Below are 17,759 nucleotides of genomic sequence, written 5' to 3'. Positions count from 1 at the left end.
CCAGCCTTTCTTGAAGTTGGTAATTTGACGTAGAGAATCATATGTAAAATCATTTCTGAGAAATTTTGAAGGCATTCCTCTGTTGTCCTCTGATTTTCACTTTGCTGTTGAGGAGCTCGATGCCATTCTGATTCTTGATCCTTTGTATGAAACCTGTTTTTAAAGTTTATTTATTTGTTTTTAAAGCCCCAACGTGCGGCTTGAACTCAGTGACCCTGAGGTCAAGACCTGAGGTGAAATTGAGTGGGACACTTAACCGACTGAGCCACCCAGGCGCCCCTGAAACCTGTTTTTTTCACTCTGAACCTTTATACCCTTATATTATCTTTTCTTTGTCCAGTGTTGTGAAATTTCACCATGCTGTGTGTCGTAGTGTGGGTTTGTTTTCATCCACTCTGCCGGCACTTGCTGGGACATTTTGTTTTGCAAACTCTTTGATTTGGGGGAGTTTTTCCCATTATTCCTTTAATTTTCTTGCCCTGTTTTCTGTGGTCTTTCTTTCTAGGATGGTTGTTGTATACTTGGTTCTTGTGGCCTTTTTTGTCCTATTATCTTCTTAGCTTTGTCTTTTCTAACCCTTCTGTTGAGCTTATTTTACTCTCATGTTTAATTTCAAATAAGAGCTTTTTTTGTTTTCTGAGAGTTTTTTATTTTTTGCTTTTTCTTGTTTAATGGGCTCAACTTTTTTTTATTTCTTCCCTCATCTCCATGAAGTTGTTAATAATTTTGTTTTAAGATTTTTTCTCCTTATATATCTGTTTCCTCAAAGTTTTTTTTTTCTTTCAGTTTTTTGGAATTATAATTTAAATACAATAAAATATACTCTTTTTTGCATATAATTTAGAGTTTTGACAAACCAGCCAGCACAGTCAAAATACTGTTAGATTGCTTTGGTCATGTCTTATTTTGGCCTTCCTTAGCTAGCTGCTTATTTTGAAGACTGGTAGACTAAGAAGCTGATTGGAAAGGAGCTCATAGGATGAAGGTGGTCTTTTGCTCCAGGCTTCTCTGCCAAGCCCTCTTGTTGGGGAACTCCTGCTGTCAGATTATTTGTCTTTCTTCTGCTGCTCAGATTCCTCAGAGAAGTCTGGCCATTGCCCCTTTGGGAGGGATATGCATGGCTACCTGTATCCTGGGATCTAAGTAGGCGAAAAGGGCTAGAAGACATCTGTCATTATTCTGGATATAATCTTGCTCTGAGTTTACAGTGAAATAATCTGTGATAGTTGGGAAAGAAGTGTCTACAACATTTTGCAATTTATCTCGTTGACTGTGGGCTTGATTGTGACTTGTTTTACCAATGGCATGTGACCAAATGGAATGCCAGCAGAGAATCATAAAATGCTTTTGCAGTGGGGGTTGACCCATCTTGCTGCCGAAACCATTCTGCCACCATGTGAACAAGCTCAGGCTGCTGTCCTTGGAGGATAAGAGGCCAAGCAACTCCAGGCATGTGAGGCAAGTCATCCTACACCTACCAGCCCACTCCAGAGACTTCCCAGTCAGTCCATAGAATCATGACAATTAATACATAGTTGCTCTTTTTAAAAAAATAATTTAAAAAATTATTTTTTAAAAATTTTAATTCCACTGTAGCTAACATACAGTGTTATATTACTTTTAGGTGTACAATATAGTGATTCATCAATTCCATTCATTACTCAATGCTCATAACTATAAGTGTACTATTAATCCCCTGCCTATTTGACCCATCCCTGCCTCCCATCTCACCTGATAGTTGCCAGTTTGTTCTCTATAGTTAAAAGAGTCTGTTTTGTGTTTTCTCTCTTTTCTTTCTTTCTTTCTTTCTTTGTTTTGTTTCTTAAATTCCACATATGAGTGAAATCATATGGTATTTGTCTTTCTCTGACTGACTTCTTTCACTTAGCATTGTACCTTCTAGATCCATCCATGTTGTTGCAAATGGCAAGAGTTCATTCTTTTTTATGGCTGAGTAATATTCCCGTGTGTGTGTGTGTGTGTGTGTGTGTGTGTGTGTATGTGTATGTGTGTACAAAACCACATGTTCTTTATCCATTCATTTATTGATGGACACTTGGGCTGTTTCTGTACTTTGGCTATCATAAATAATGCTGCAGTAAACATAGGGGTACACATATCTTTTCAAATTAGTGTTTTATGTTCTTTGGGTAAATATCCAGTAGTGGAATTACTGGATCATACATTAGTTCTATTTTTAATTTTTTGAGGAATCCCACTTCTGTTTTCCACAGTGGCTACACCAGTTTGCACTCCCACGAACAGTGCACAAGGGTTCCTTTTTTCCCCACATCCTCACCAATACTTGGTGTTTCTTGTGTTTTTGATTTTAGCCATTCTGACATGTGTGAGGTGATATCTCACTGTAGTTTGTATTTGCATTTCTCTGATGATGAGTGATGTTGAGCATCTTTTCTTGTGTCTGTTGGCTCTCTGAATGCCAGTTCAATATTCACTCTTTTAAGCCTCCGATTTTTGGAGTAGCTGCTGTGTAGTGAGAGCTCGCTGATGGAGTACCCGTCTTCAGCTGTGCCTGTAGCCAGTCCTGAGACCTGCTGTTTGACCTTCTCCAGTGAAGTAACATGCCGCTTTAGGAGTAGTGGAGAGAGATAGAGAGCACGTTCCTCAGTACCCTTCCAACCAGTGTTCCCTCTTTTGCTCCCGCTGCTGTGTCTGCTTCCTGAAGTTCGCAGTGCTACGCCGTCCCGAATCTTTTTGGGGGATTCTTTCTGTGCTCTTATATGGCTGCTTCTTAGCGTCCTGCAGTACTGCCTTAGGATTTGTCTTTCTCATTTTTGCCAGTTATCATTGTCTCTCAGTGGTCCCGCTTTTAAAAGTTTGCTGCTGGGGACACCTGGGTGGCTAAGTCGGTTGAGTGTCTGCCTTCAGCTTAGGTCATGATCCCAGAGTCCTGGGATCGAGTTCTGCGTCAGGCTCTCTGCTCGGGGGGATTCTGCTTCTCCCTCTCCCTGCTACTCCCCCTGCTTGTACTCTCTCTCTCTGTCAAATAAATAAAATCTTTAAGAAAAAAAAAAGTTGCTACTGTTTTCTCCTCTGTTTGTTTATGTGTTTTGGAAAATTTCTTTTAGTACAGTTGTAGAGAGGTTTTGGGACAGAGCTGAGGCAAAGACAGGTATTCAAATTGCTATTTTTAATCTTTAAAATAACATCCTCCTAACCCACCTGCATTTTATGGTGGGAAGTGAAAATAATGTACCCAGACTGGAAAATGCTGACTGGTTCCAGTAGATTCAGTGGAGGAGTCATTCACAGTTCAAAGGGCTTTTAAAAATTCACTTGTTCACAGAGTTACTGTTTTGTTTTGTTTTTTTTTTCCGCTCATACCTAAACGTATTTTGCGTTTAATTTAGCCAAATGCAATCTCCTGAAATGATTCAAGAAGTCACAATATTTCATGCTCTCCCTTTTAAACAAGTAAACCTGTAGGGATTTAAAGGATTTTTTTGGGTAGATTTTTCCTTTAAAGTTAAAAGTTTTTGAAAGAGGACATTAAAAAGAAACCAGATCTTGTCTGGTCTAAAAGCCAAAAACAGTGTTAATTTTTCATGTCAGCCTGCAGTGTACCTCAGCTAGGCGATAGAAAGGAAAAGACAAGCTTTCAGATTTCATTGTGAAATTTGTGAATAACAGGACTGCTGGTCTGCCACATGCTGCTGTCCTTAGTCACCAGAGGCTTCTGGGGGGCCAGCTGTGGGATTGCAATGACAAGGCACTGGGTCCTGTCTTTTTACCAAAAGCACAAGCTAGTCATTAGCTTTACTGCTCCCTGCACTTTCAAGAGCTGGGAGAGGCAGACGGGTGTTTGCTCTGCATGCTCAGGAGACCCCCTAAACCTTGTGAGCTCAAGAGTGTGGTACCCAGCAGATGCTAATCTTAGTCAAGCACCTGTGGCTGCGTTTGTGCTGACTGAGCCAGTGTTGGCTTGATACCCCCACAGTTGGCCCCTTGTGTTGAAGTTAGCATAGTGGTTTCCTAGGGCTGCCGTAGAAGGTACCACAAACTGAGTGTGGCTTAAAAACCAGAAATTTATTGTCTCTCAGTTCTGAAGGCTAGCAGTCAGAGATCAAGGATCTGAGATCAAGTGCAAGATGAGGGAGCATCTGTGGTGTGCCTTTCTTCTAGTTTCTGGTGGTTTCCTGGCTGTTTTTGGCGTTGCTTGGCTTAGAGGTGCATTGTCCTGATCTTTGCCTTCGTGTTCACAGGGCATTCTCCCTGTGTTCGTCTGTCTGGTCCATATTTCCCCTTCTAGGGGACACCAGTCATATTGGATTAGGGCTCAGCCCAGTTATCTTGGTTTAACTTGATTACATCTGTGAAGACCTTATCTCCAAATAAGGTTACATTCTGAAGTACTGGGTTAGGACTCCAACCTGTTTTTGTTTGTTTGTTTGTTTGTTTGTTTGTTTGTTTTTTCAGGGGAACACAGTTCAACCCATAACAGGAAGAATGAAGCCCATGCCATTTGTGACTCTGACTTCTCTCTGTGTGCAGGGCCACTCACAAGGGTTCTGTAGGGAGTCCAGTCAAAGATGAGAAGGGAGGGTTATAAGACTTGCAGATGGGAACAGGTTAAAGGGTCCTGCCCTAATGGGTCTTGAGGTCAATGTACAGGGTTCTCCACGTTGTGGATGGGAATGCAGACTGTTTAAAGCAAGGGCAGATCCTGTCCTTGTGTTATTTTTTTTTTTTTTAAGATTTTATTTATTCTTTTGAGACAGAGAGACAGAGCGAGCATGAGTGGAGGGGGAGGCAGAGGGAGAAGCAGGCCCCCTGCTGAGCTGGGAGCCCAACATGGGACTCAGTCCTAGGACCTGGAGATCATGACCTGAGCCAAAGGCAGACGCTCATCCATCTGAGCCACCCAGGCTCCCCATGTCCTTGTCGTACTACTTATTGTCCGGGAAGATGAGAGTTGCAGGGCTTGCAGAATTTGGGGCAGGGCCTCTGAGCCATGCAACATAGACAGCACTTACCTACTGGGCTCTTTTCATGTGCCAGATGGGAAATGGGATGGGTTGGCTCCTGGTGCAGGTGAGGAGGCAGAATTCAGTTGGACGTAGTGATCATTGAGGGTACACTTACTGTTACAGGGATATGAGGCTCCTATGCATGGCAGGTGTTATTCACCATCTCTAGTGTCCAGTGCGGTGTCTGGCTCTCAGGCACTCTGTATTTGTGTGTTGGATGAATTAATGCTACAGTTTATGTGTGTGATTATTTACAAATATATGGTAGAAAAGTAGAGATAATGTGCCTATTAGAGGAAGGAGAGCCTACTCTTTGCCCAGGGAATTGGGGAGGGCTTCCTAGAAAGAATGACATTTGAGTTGGGCATGTGGGGCTGGGGTTTGGGAGAAGGCAGGCCATTTCAAGTAGAGGAGGAATGTCAAGACCTCAAAGAACTCCTTTTAAAATTGTTATTGCTAATAACGTGTTATTATATAAGATGACTTCAATTCCATTTATAATGGGCCTGTCTTCTCTGCTGCTTGTTCTTTTACCATTCCCTCTGTTTTCCTTTTCTTCTAATTCCCTTCTTCGTCCCTAGAGAGGACAGGAAGGAGACTATATTTCTGGTCTTCACTGTGTTCCTAACTTAACACTGTGACCTCTTTGAGTGTCTGTTTTTTCCTTTAAGCAGGGGTTTGCACTAGAATATATACATTCACCAGAGTGTATCAAAGGCGGGATGTCCAGAATGGCTTCTGGACATTCTTCTAGAATGAATTCAAAGCGATTGGTTATTTACCCAACTATTGCCTCAAATGACACTAACTGCTGTAAGGTAACAAGAGTATACAAAGTGTGCTCTCTCATACTCTGGTTACAGTCTAGATGGACAAATAAGACATCCTCATGAAACAGTAACACTGTCCAGTGGTGCAGGCAGTCTTTGAACTTAGGAAGTGTTAAATTAAAACGATCAGTTTACACAGGAGTTTTTCTTTAGGAATCCCGACATCCAGTTTTTATGTAATGTATCTGAATGTAGTTTAATATTCTTTTTTAAAGTACATAAAATTAATAGGAAATCGTAGTACATCACGGTTTCATTTGTGCGGTAGACTATCGCATTGAACTATGTACGGTTTGTATCATTTTTCTAACACCATCTGTATTCAATATCTGTTGCTATGGAACAAATTACCCCCAAATTTAGCAGCTTGAAACAACAAATATTTATTATCTCATAGTTTCCAAGGATCAGGAATCCAGAGTGGTTTAGCTGGGTGGGTCTCTGCGGAGGTTACAGTTAAAGTTGTTGGCCCGGGCTGCAGTCATCTCAAGACTCAGCTGTGGTTCAAGGATTCACTTCCATGCTCAGTCACGTGAGTGTTGCAGGCCCTAATTCTTCGCAGGCTGTTTGGCAGAGAGCTCTGTCCGTGTCTTCAGGACATGGCTGCTAGTTTCCTCTGGCATGTGTGATAAGAGAGGGGGCAGAAGGAAGAGGGAGGGTAGGAGGGAAGGATCTTGCTAGAGCATGTCACCCTTACATACCCCATGGCATTCTTTTTTTTTTTTTTTAAAGATTTTATTTATTTATTTGACAGAGATAGAGACAGCCAGTGAGAGAGGGAACACAAGCAGGGGGAGTGGGAGAGGAAGAAGCAGACTCATAGTGGAGGAGCCTGATGTGGGGCTCGATTCCACAACGCCGGGATCACGCCCTGAGCCGAAGGCAGACGCCCAGCCACTATGCCACCCAGGCGCCCCCCCCCCCATGGCATTCTTTATAAACTAATCTCAGAAACCTCTGCTGTATGCCATTGGTCATACAGAGCAATCTGGGACTTTGTGGATGGGGATTATACCAAAGGCATGAATACCAAGAGGTGGGGATGGTCATCTTCGAGGCTGCCTTCCAGACATTCCCTTTGTTTTTATAGCTTCAGGCTCTGGAATTAGGATGGTTTCTCCAGTACTACTTTTGGAGAAATTTAGGAACTGAGAAGTAATTCTGCAATAATATATATATATTTTTAATTCACTTAGAGAGAGAGAAAGAGTGAGCGTATGAGCAGGGGGGAGACGCAAAGGGAAAGGGAGAAGTAGACTCCCTGCTGAGCAGGGAGCCTGATGATGCCACTCCAGGCTCAATCCCAAGATCGCAGGATGATGACCTGAGCTGAAGGCAGACACTTAAACAACTGAGCCACCCAGGCACCCCTGCAATACCATTTTTATTGTTTTCTCCCTTTATTATATATTTCTTTTTAATAAGAACAAAATCATGTTTTTAAAAAAAAATTGATATTTTCAGTCAATATTTAATTTAGCTTTTTATGTGGAAATTTTCACACTTCGAAAAGGATGAAGAACAACATAATGAACTTTCATGTACCCATCACCCAGTTTCAGTAATTACCAATTCACGGACAATTTTGTTTTCATCTGTACCCCATTCTCCTCTACCTTAGTTATTTTGAAACAAATCCCAGTTATAATTTGATTATATGTATTTTATTATGTCTCTTTGAAAAATAGGGAGGCTTTTAAACATCTCAGCAATAGCAAAAAATTTAACAATAAACTTTGGTAACATAAAAACAAACCCAGGGTTCAAATTTCCCCTATTGTCTTATCCTTTAAAAGTAATTTTCGTAGTTTGTTTGAATTAGGATCCCAGCAACACCCATATTCCAGGATCCTTGTGGTTTTTCTTAGACTCTTGGGAGCTGGGATTTGAAGATTGACATTGGTTATTTCATTCATCTCCATCTTTTTATAGATGAGAAAACTTGCCAAGGGTCATGTGGCTGGTTCATTTAAAATTAGAGCCGAGATTTTCTGATTTTTAATCTTGGGTGCATTTCATTTTGAGCAGAAAATATTTTAAGACATGCCTTTGAGGGATGCCTGGGAGGTTCAGTCGGTTAAGTGTCTGCCTTCAGCTGAGGTCACGATCCCAGGGTCCTGGGATCGAGTCCCGCATTGGGCTCCTTGCTCAGCGGGGCGTCTGCTTCTCCCTCTGCCTGCTGCTCCCCCTGCTTGTGCTCTCTCTTTCTCTTTCTCTGACAAATAACTAAAAGTCCTAAAAAAAAAAAAGACATGCCTTTGGAAGAATTTTCCATCCTTTGATTCCTCTGCATATTGTAGGCAATGACGTGAATACAGATCCTTATCACTTGGATTTGTTTGGTCCAAGGTCTATTTATTCCAGCTGTCAGTGCTCTCAGGGCCACGTGGTGGCAGTAACCGTACCACCTCTCCCCTTTTGAAAGGTTAATATGAGGCCTGTCTCTAAATAAATCGTCAGTCTTTCCCAGTGTGGTGTTCTCAATTTGCTGAGCTCCTCACTTAGCCATTCTGGACATCCTGCCTTTGATACACTCTGCTGACTGTATATATTCTTTTGCTTATTTTTATTCAACATGGTAGCCTGGAAATCACTCTGTATCAAGTCAGTTCTTATTTTAGGAAGGTTTTTTGTTTCTGTTTTTGTTTTGTGTTGTTTTGGTTTTTTTAAGTACTATATTACCATCAGCTTTAGGAATCCATGGCATTGTCTTAAATAGCAGGTCACAGAGAAGGAACTCTTAGCCTGGCACTGGGAGTCTTCACTATCTGCTATTTGCCTCCTTCTGGCTCCCAGGATGAGTTAAGTTAGTTTTGCCATTCATGGAGCCATAGCTCCTACCTCTTAGTAGGCCCAGTTGGATTTGGGAGGGAGCCTTGGTCAGGACTCGGTGTCAAACACTTAAATCCAAAAGAATGCTGAGAATCTTTGCCACGTGCTCAGAGTAAATGATTATGGGTGTTTTTTCTTGTTCTCCACAGGCTCGTCAGCTCATCTTGCAGTATGGCTTAACTCTCAGTGACCTGGACCGACATCCAGAGGTAAGAGAGAGAGGGGTTGCCGTGTCTGGATATCTTGTTGAGTCTAGGAGAAAGGTCAGTGAGTCATACTAGGTTTTCTCCTGGGCTTTTGAATATTAAATTTGGCTAAAGTCAGGAGGGCAGAGGTTGTTAGTTTCCAGTACATTCCCTGTGGTTTAACCCTGAGGGCTCAGTATGAGCGTAGTGAAGGGAGACTGGACAAACCCAGGGCTGGACCCAGAGTTTCCTGTGGTCCTTGTACAGAAGTAGAAGGCCCACGGTGCTCAGCACTAAGTGGAGAGAAGAAGTAATCATCTGAGGCAGCCATGGACATTTGGAAACAAATTACAATGCAGTGCTATGGCAGAGATGGTTAAACCCATGGGCAGTCCAGAGGAGACCGGTTGATGCGGGCGAGCAGCGTACTCGCAGCTAGCATCGACTGAGCCCTTCCTCTGTAGCGCGTGTTAGGCTAAGTGCTAGGTCTGTATTCAGCTCCTTAGTCTCCAGTAGTCTTGAGGGCGCATACCATCATTATCACATTTTACAGGTGTGAAAAGACACAGAGGGCAAGCCCTTTGCCAAAGCCACGCTCACTGTAACAGGTAGAGCCTGAACATGAATTCCGATGCCTCTGGTGCTGGAGCGGTGCTACTTAGAAGGGTTTTGTGGGGAGAGGTAAAGTTTGAGCAGGAGAGAGCATTCCAGAGAGGGTACTAACCTGGTCTACCAACCTGTGTCATCCTGGTACATGTGGGCCTCGGGTGAGTCAGAACCAGGGGAAGTACTTGTTGGGGGATTTCTGTGGGCAGAGCCAGGGCAGAGTGTGAGTCCATGCTCAGCACTGTGAGGAGAGTCGTTTGGGCTGAAGGTGGACCTGGAACTCACACAAAGAAGGTTGCAGCTTTCCAGGCCCCAGAGATTTGCCAGGGCGTAGCCTGGCCCCGGGGTTAGTGCAGGGCGGGGAGAAGCAGTACAGGCTGTCTCTTCAGACAAAGCACAGGATCCGTGAAAGGATGGAAGCACAGTGAAGCTGAAGCTTGGTACACTTTATTTACACCTGTGCCATGCCAAGCAACTTGAACTTGTACCCTGAGGTTTTTTCATACTGCTGTTTTAAATAACTGTACTTAAGGCTCCTGCATTGTCCATGCAGACAGAGTCCAGGAGTGATGTGAAATTCATAGCTTCCATAATTTCAGATCTTGAAAGATGAATGAACCCATTTCCTCCTGACTGCTCTTGTGGTTGGTGGTGGAATTTCCTAACAGTGGGTGTGGGCAAGCCCAGACAGGTGCTTTGGTGGGGTTATAGTGGGGGTGCCTCAGATAATTTCCAATTGCAGATCATGTCAAATGTGTGTCAGCTTTATAACACTTCATTGGGTTTTCTCTGTCTGCTCAAAACTGCCTTTCTTTTCGCCACATTAGTATGGAGACTTCTGAATCAGTGTTTCTCAGCTTTTTTTTCTGTTGCCCCCCCCCCCACGCACCGGTGAAACTTTAATACCATAGATGTACTGTGTATCTTTTCTGTACTTGGGAGCGATGTCACCCACATTGGGATTGTGTACTCTCAATAATTCTAGCTCCTCCACAGAGAAGCCCATCAATGAGAAAAGGGAGTGTAATGTCGTGGGTAAGAGCTGGAGCCAGGTGTGATTTCCAGACCCCGTATTTCTTTCCGTATTTCCTAGTGGAATAGCTTCACCTCTCAGAGCCTGTTTTTTGACTGCTTGAACGGGAGTAACTGTACCTAGTTAGTAGGGCTGCTAAGCATCTGATGAGTTACTACATATTCAAGCTTTGCACAGAGGCTCTCAGTAGTTTCTGTATCTCTCCTCCCTCCCTCCCCCCGTCTGCCCCAATGCAGATTGACCTCGCGATCGATGGTGCTGATGAAGTAGATGCTGATCTCAATCTCATCAAGGGTGGGGGGTGAGTATTGTGGGGACTTTCTTGCTCAGGAGTATCTGCTGGTTAATCCTTAGCAAAGCAGAGTGGAAGGCAGAACATACAAATGGCCACTGTGATGTACGTGAGCTTGTCTTTCTACTAGGAAGTTGATAGCCTATGGCTGTAAAGCCAGCTTGGCATTTCTAGTCATGAGTAGCAGTTTGCTGCCTAGGAACCTTGGTCTCTTCGGTGAGATTATTCATCTTAATGGGTTCTCAGTATCTGCATTCCTCTGCTGATTCAAATTTTAAAAACTGTGAATTTAAACCAAATATATTATTGGGGCTAGTTTATTAGGTCTGTGGGCTTAGTGTGCGATCTTTGCCTTAAAGCTGCTCTTACCCTTTGTGAGCAATTAGTTATATATTCATTCATTCATTTGGAAAACATTTATTGGGTATTTCTTTTTTTTTTTAAAGATTTAATTTATGATTTATTTGACAGAGACAGCAAAAGAGGGAACACAAGCAGGGGCAGAGGGAGAGGGAGAGGCAGGTTTCCATGGGGCTTGATCCCAGGACCCTGGGATCATGACCTGAGCCAAAAGCAGACGCTTAACAATTGAACCACCCAGGCACCCCTATTGGGTATTTCTTAAATGCTGATTTGGTGGGTAGGGAATGGTGAGTTGAAGAGAGTGAAGTTCCGCTCTGCTGGTTGGCTCTCCTAATCAAGCCGACTGCAGGGACACACAGTATGTTGAGCATCTCACCGTGCTCTAGCTGTCAGATAGTGGTCAGGACAGGTTGTTCAAGGCTTGTCCTTCTCACATTATAGACCCTTCCGTTCCTGCCGTGCTCAGATGACCTTGCCCTAAGCGTAGATGCATCTTAGCTAGGAGTGTGCCTGGCCTGACTGGGAACCATTTCTCCCAGACACAGGCTCATGTTTTCGTAGTCCATTTACTAGAAGCAACAAGTCTCAGCTCAGGCTACCTTAACAAAGTGCTGTAGACTGGGTGGCTTCAGCAACAACAGTTTCTCAATAGTTCTCGAGACTCCTGGCTCCCCCTTGTCACTGTGCCCTCAGGGTGGAAAAAGAGCAAGTGAACTCTCTGGTGTCTTTTCTTCTAAGGACATTAATCCTGTCACACCAGGGACCCCCTTACAACCACATTTAACTGTAACTACTTCCTTAGAGGCCTCATCTTCCAAGTGTACATTGGGAGTTAGGGCTTCGATATATGAAATTTGGGAGGGACACAGTTCGGTCCATTGCATAGCATGGTGGAGTTGGGGATCTCCCTTTAAGAATTACAAATTAAATTTCTCATTAAATGGATTTGGGTTTACTGTATCTGACTTTAGTTTTCCAATTGACTTTGTGTCCTACCCTGTGTTTATTTGCCTCTTCCCATCCCCAGAGGCTGCTTGACCCAGGAGAAAATTGTGGCTGGCTATGCCAGTCGCTTCATCGTGATTGCTGACTTCAGGTACAATGTTGAGTGTTCTGAGCTGTCCACTGGGGAGGTAAATCAGACCCCAACCTCATCCCCATTTTATGGAGGAGGAAATAGAGAAAGGGAGGGGCTGTCTGACTTGCTGAGACTGATGACTAGGACTGAGGGCAGTGTCTTGGAGGATTTTGCTCTGTTTTCATGCTGACCGTACATATTACTATGTTATGTGTCCATTGGAAGGAGGAGGAAATAGCTTGTCACTCTGGTGACAAGAGCACATCCTCATACATCACTCATTTGATCCTTGCAGGGAGCCTCAGAGGAAGGACAGGCCCTGCCCACGGGCAGTGACTCAGCATGCCCTGCTTCCTCTGGGCTCACACATGACCTGTGTTGTGTGTAGTCTTTGACCAGGCTCTCAGGTTCTCATTCAAGGAGTCTGTAGAAGGAAGGCGCTTGGGCCGAGCATGTGCATTAAAAAAAAAAAATGTATTTACTTACAAGATATTATAGCTGTGGAAAGAACATAAATAATAAATATCTGTATAGTCACGAGCCAATCATACCCAGTTTTAACATTTTGTCGTGTTTACTTCAAATACCTCATTTCTTAAATAGTAAAACATAGCCAAAATGTTTAAAGCCCTGTGTGTTTGTCCCTGTTCTCTGCCCTTGCCTGCTCACTATGTCTAAATTTGATGTTTGTCTATACCATTGAGCTTATTTATATTTATTGTATTTTTTGACTTTTTTCCCAGGAAAGATTCAAAGAACCTTGGGGATCAGTGGCACAAGGGAATCCCCATTGAGGTCATCCCAATGGCCTATGTCCCAGTGAGCCGAGCTGTGACTCAGAAGTTTGGGGGCGTGATTGAACTTCGAATGGCCGTCAACAAGGCAGTAAGTGGCCAGGGAGCTTCCCAAGGGCATTCCAGGTTCTCGGTGTGGTGTCCTCCTTTTTGTGTTGGTTAGGTCCTCTGTTGCATAGCCTGGGTAGTCAGCTTTTATTTATTTATTTTTAATCAGATTATTGGTGTATTTTTAGCGTACGAGCTTTATTAGTTTCTGTATTCAAACTCGTGTAGGTATCACTACACTTAATGCAGCGCATAGTCTCTGTACAGGTGGGGGCACTGACTCTTTCTCTCAGTCCCTTGGAGTTTGGTGCTCCTCAGGTGATCGGATCTTTGTACCTGCGGTCTGGACTGCCGTGCTTCACAGTGGCTAAAAATGGGCTTTGGGGAGCGCCCCAGGGCAGGAAGTTTTCCAGGTTCCACGGTATAATTTTCCTTTTCTCCTCTTATCTCATTCTGTTGTTAAATGCCATAAGAAGTAGAATTTCCTGGGGGATGTGAACCCCTCATTAGGAATACGCTCCAGAAAACTTAGTAGAAATGTTTCTCTAAAGCTTCTAAAGTGGACTGTGCTTTTTTTTCCCTCTTACACTTAAATAAACTAGCAAAAGTAATAACCTAAAAACTAACTGTAATTACAGATGTAACTGTGTAACAAGTTTGGAAGATACAGAAGAGAAAACAAATTATCTGTAACTCTACCCTGATGCGTTTTTATGTTGATGTGTATTTTTCTGGTGTTTTTCTGATGTTTTAAAAATCAGTCCTAATCCAGTGGTCGTACAGAGCTCTGAATCTGGTTCCCTCTGTAGCTGAAAAGCCCGGACGAGACTGTTGGAGAGGGAGGTTCTCTCTCATGGCTGGGGCGACTCTAGACAAGAGCCCCAGCATCCTGCCTTCCTGGGGCTCTTCACTGAACTCCCACGCCCTCGCCTCCAGCCTGCAGGAGTGGCCTAGTTTCCTGGCCTGTGACTGTCAACATTCATGGTCCCAGATGCCTTTTAGTGCTCTAGGAATTTTGGATTAATTATCTAAAACTACCCCCTGCCTTTTTTTTTTTTTTTTGGACCCCAGAACGCATCTCTGCTTCCTGTTTGGTGGGAGTGCCTGCTTGGGGAATGATGGGTGCATTACTGGGTACCTAATGTGAAGTGGTGAGAATGTTGCACCGTGTGGATAGTCTGCTTCTGTTGCTGTAGTTTTTCATTCTAATAACAGCTAAGAATTGTTGAGCCTTTCCTGTGAGTCCTCACTGTGGTAAATGCTTACCCATATGGTTTATACATAAGCTGCCTTCTCAAATATGTATCATTATCCCCTTTTCGTAGTTGAGGAATTTGAGGTTCACAGAGGTTAATGGCTCCTCTGAGCCTCCTCTATACCTATGTGGCTTCAAGACTCAAATTTGGACGCCAAAGCTCCTGCTCATTCTTCATAGCACTGTCTTCTAGAAAGCATGAGGCAGGGGTACTGGCTGGAGCAGATTAATTAAGATACTTATCTTTGGACATCCCCTTCGCTTTCCTGCCCCTCTCTGCCTACCTGTATCGACATCCTCTGTAAATGTGGAAAATTACACCTTCTAGGGTCCCGTGGTGACGGATAATGGGAATTTTATCCTGGACTGGAAGTTCGATCGGGTGCACAAATGGAGTGAAGTGAACACAGCTATCAAAATGATCCCAGGTAATGTGAGTGGGGTTCATTGAGCGTAGACACCCATGCACTTCGTAACTGTCCCCTGCCTCTGGCCATAGGAGGCCTGACGGGCGTGGATTTGTAAGACTTGGTTTGAAAGAAAAATTTCCTTTGTACCATGCATGGAGTTTCTCTGGCTTCGTACCTTTGCTTCCTCTCCGCTCCCCCCGCCCCCGCTCCTCTCCTCCCCCCCAAGGAATAGTTGTTGCTTACCTAGCTGCTTGTTGGTTGTGCATTTCACAACTCATTTTAGTTGGGATAGGCCTGGAACTGATGGAGTGTCAGAGGGGGTGTGCCTGGAAATAAGCTCACCCTCTCTGCGTAGAGCCTTCCCTTCCAGAAGCTTGACTGTAGCCTCTTTCATTTTTGTGGGCTCTCTTGTGGGGAAAAATGACTCTGTTCACCCATACTCATCAGATACCACAGGTGCTGCGCCGCATGTTACAGGGAATGCTTCTGTCCTAGAGCATGGAGTCTGCCTCAAGGAGAGTTCACGTAGACCCGGGGGAAGCTGTGCGTGGCTGTGTAGAAGCCATGCCTACAAATACGATGGAATGTGCTAAATTTGCTAGAGAAGTACCAAGAGTCTTGAGTACATGTAGGTTGCTTCCTTTAGAGAGTGGGGAAGTTCATGGAGGAGAGGTGGCTTTTGCCCTATGCCTTAGCATAGTGTAACCTAGACACTGCACTAAGTGTTTAAAAACGCCTCATTTGATTCTCCAGTTGGATGAGATCGTTATGGAGCAGGACATGGGTCACGGAGGTGAAATGACTTGCCCAAGGGCTGCATTGCCAAGAGGGGAGCCTTGGGTTGTCTGCCTCTAGACCCTGAACCTTAGTGCTTCTTCGAGTGCCAGGTTGAGGAGGGCTGGTATGACATGAACAGGTGGGGTGGGAGAGCCTCTAATGCGTGAAGCAGGGTTCTGGGGCCCTGGGTAAGGCTGGGTGGGTATGCGTCCATGCCAGAGGAAGTATTGAAGGCCCATACGAGAGGATCAGATGGAGGAAGCAGATGTGAGAGATATCAGTCTTACGGTATTGAGAGACTAAGATTCTGACTGGGAAGAGTCCATGGCATAGAATATTCTTGGGCCAAAACTGGCTAATGGGGCCAGTATGATCAGTTTAGCAGATTGTAGTGGCTGAGAGTAGATTCAGGAGCAGACTGCCTGGATGAGGTTCCTAACCCAGCTTCACATGTCCGTGTGAACTTTGTGCAGTTAGTTAATATCTCTGTGACTCAGTTTCTTCCTCTAAAAGAAGCTAATCCTAGTGCCTACTTCATAGGATTGTTGGATTAAATGAGTTAAGATAATGCCTAGTGCAGTGCGTAAAGGAGTGTTTGTTGAATGAATAAATCCCTAGGAAGAAAGGATAGTATTGTTTGTTAAATGAATAAATCCCTAGGAAGAAAGGACAGTGTTGTCACCATTAATTAAATGTGCTAGATTCTAAGTAATCCATGCTATTTGAGAAAGAAAATGGTGTGAATATATGCCATGTAATAAGGAGCTAATTCTTCCAACCTTACTTTAGTCTGCTCTTTTAGTCTTTGACTGACAATCTTGTAGCAGATTTATTAAGCAAAAAGGAGGAGTTGAATTATGCTTTTTCTCTCGCTGAGTGTTCTCATTTAATAGAAGAAGTAATGAGCCAAGAGGGCAAGAGGAAGAGAAGCTGTAGAGGTCACTGTTAGTAAAATGGGAGCATTTGCCCCATAATGCAGATAAACCCAGGGGATTGTATAGGAAGCAGCTCACCAGTGTGGGCGCTGTTCCTCTGTAGGTGGATTTCTTGCAGTGCCCACTAGGTAGCTCTGTTGCTCCTGCTCAGACCTTTCTTGGCTTATCAAAGTATTGAGCTGTCCTTCATGAGGAAGTTTCTCCTGTATTTGCCCTCTGCCTCAGTAAGTAGAAGCTACAGCCTAGAGAAGTCCAGAATCATAGTAGGAACTTAAGTTGAAGAAAATGAAAAAAGAGAGGTTAGATGTTAAATCATGCTACTAGAAGCATCAGTTTGGTTCGTTGCCTCTCCTGTTTTCTCTCTTCTTGCCTTGATTTGGTCTGTTATGATACTGCCGGACCAAAATCCAGGGAAGGGAAGCAGGGCAAGTTTCCCTGTCTGTCCCTGTTGCCCTGCGCTTGCCCCGCATACATTTGTGTGTGAGGATGCTTAGAGGACAGCTGGACTGGTGCCCGGCTGGTCACGCCCTCCCTTGGATGTTCCATTGGGTTCCACCCAGAGCACAGAGGCTCTATAGAGAGGCCGAAGCTCGTGGATTCTGGGCCCCATGCTCATAGTGAGCCACCTCTGCCCTTTCCACTACTGGGGGTGGTCTGTAACCTGAAGAAGGGGTGCTCTAAGATCAGACCTTCGGCTCCTGCCATTTGTCTCTGCTCTTTCTCCGAAGCCTTTTCTGAACCTAGTTCGACTTTCTCTGAATCGGGGAGCTGTCACCATGTATTACAGGATTGTTGCAAAGTATGGGTCTTGCATGGCCACGGTGCTACCTTTGGGAAGCTTCAGTTGGTGCAGTGACGTGCCAGGGACCTATACTTCAGCAGCTCCTTTCTCTGCTTCCTGGCTTTTCCTCACTGGTAGATGATTTTATTTGTTTATGTATGGGGAGCCATCTTGTGAAGTTTCAGTTTTAAAATTCTTTTCTTTTTTTTCTAAGATTTTATTTGAGAGCGAGCGAGCGGCCATCAGAGAGAGAGAGAGAGAGAGATCATGAGCAGGGGGGAGGGCTAGAGGGAGAAGCAGACTCCCTGCTGAGCAGGGAGCCTGATGCGGGACTCGATCCCAGGACCCTGGGATCATGACCTCAGCTGAAGGCAGACGCTTTGCTGACTGAGCCACCCTGGTGCCCCTTAAAATTCTTTTTGATTGACACTGTTCAATATTACAAGAGTAAACGGTGAAAAGTCTCTTCCTTCTTTCCCTCCACCTTTTCCGCTATTAGATGGTGCTAAATTGCCCTCCATTGATTGCACCAATTTACCCCTCTACCAACAA

The 17,759-nt window shown here is 44.2% G+C and overlaps 1 protein-coding gene across 2 annotated transcripts in view; it reads left to right on the top strand.

Moving 5' to 3' along the window:
- The window catches only part of RPIA (ribose 5-phosphate isomerase A), a 110,307-nt gene that overhangs the window by 10,091 nt on the left and 82,457 nt on the right, over positions 1-17,759 (top strand). For both annotated transcript variants that reach the window (XM_040623211.1, XM_008700516.2), the window contains exons 4-8: positions 8,800-8,859; positions 10,711-10,775; positions 12,157-12,225; positions 12,951-13,092; positions 14,633-14,732. In XM_040623211.1, the coding sequence (XP_040479145.1) occupies positions 8,800-8,859; positions 10,711-10,775; positions 12,157-12,225; positions 12,951-13,092; positions 14,633-14,732 (436 nt within the window). The remainder of the gene's footprint in view (positions 1-8,799; positions 8,860-10,710; positions 10,776-12,156; positions 12,226-12,950; positions 13,093-14,632; positions 14,733-17,759) is intronic.

Source organism: Ursus maritimus, unplaced genomic scaffold (assembly GCF_017311325.1).
Source record: "Ursus maritimus isolate PB19 unplaced genomic scaffold, ASM1731132v1 scaffold_6, whole genome shotgun sequence".
NCBI lineage: Eukaryota > Metazoa > Chordata > Mammalia > Carnivora > Ursidae > Ursus > Ursus maritimus.
The sequence above is the reverse complement of the archived record's forward strand: the minus strand, read 5'-3'. Positions and strand labels throughout refer to the sequence as shown.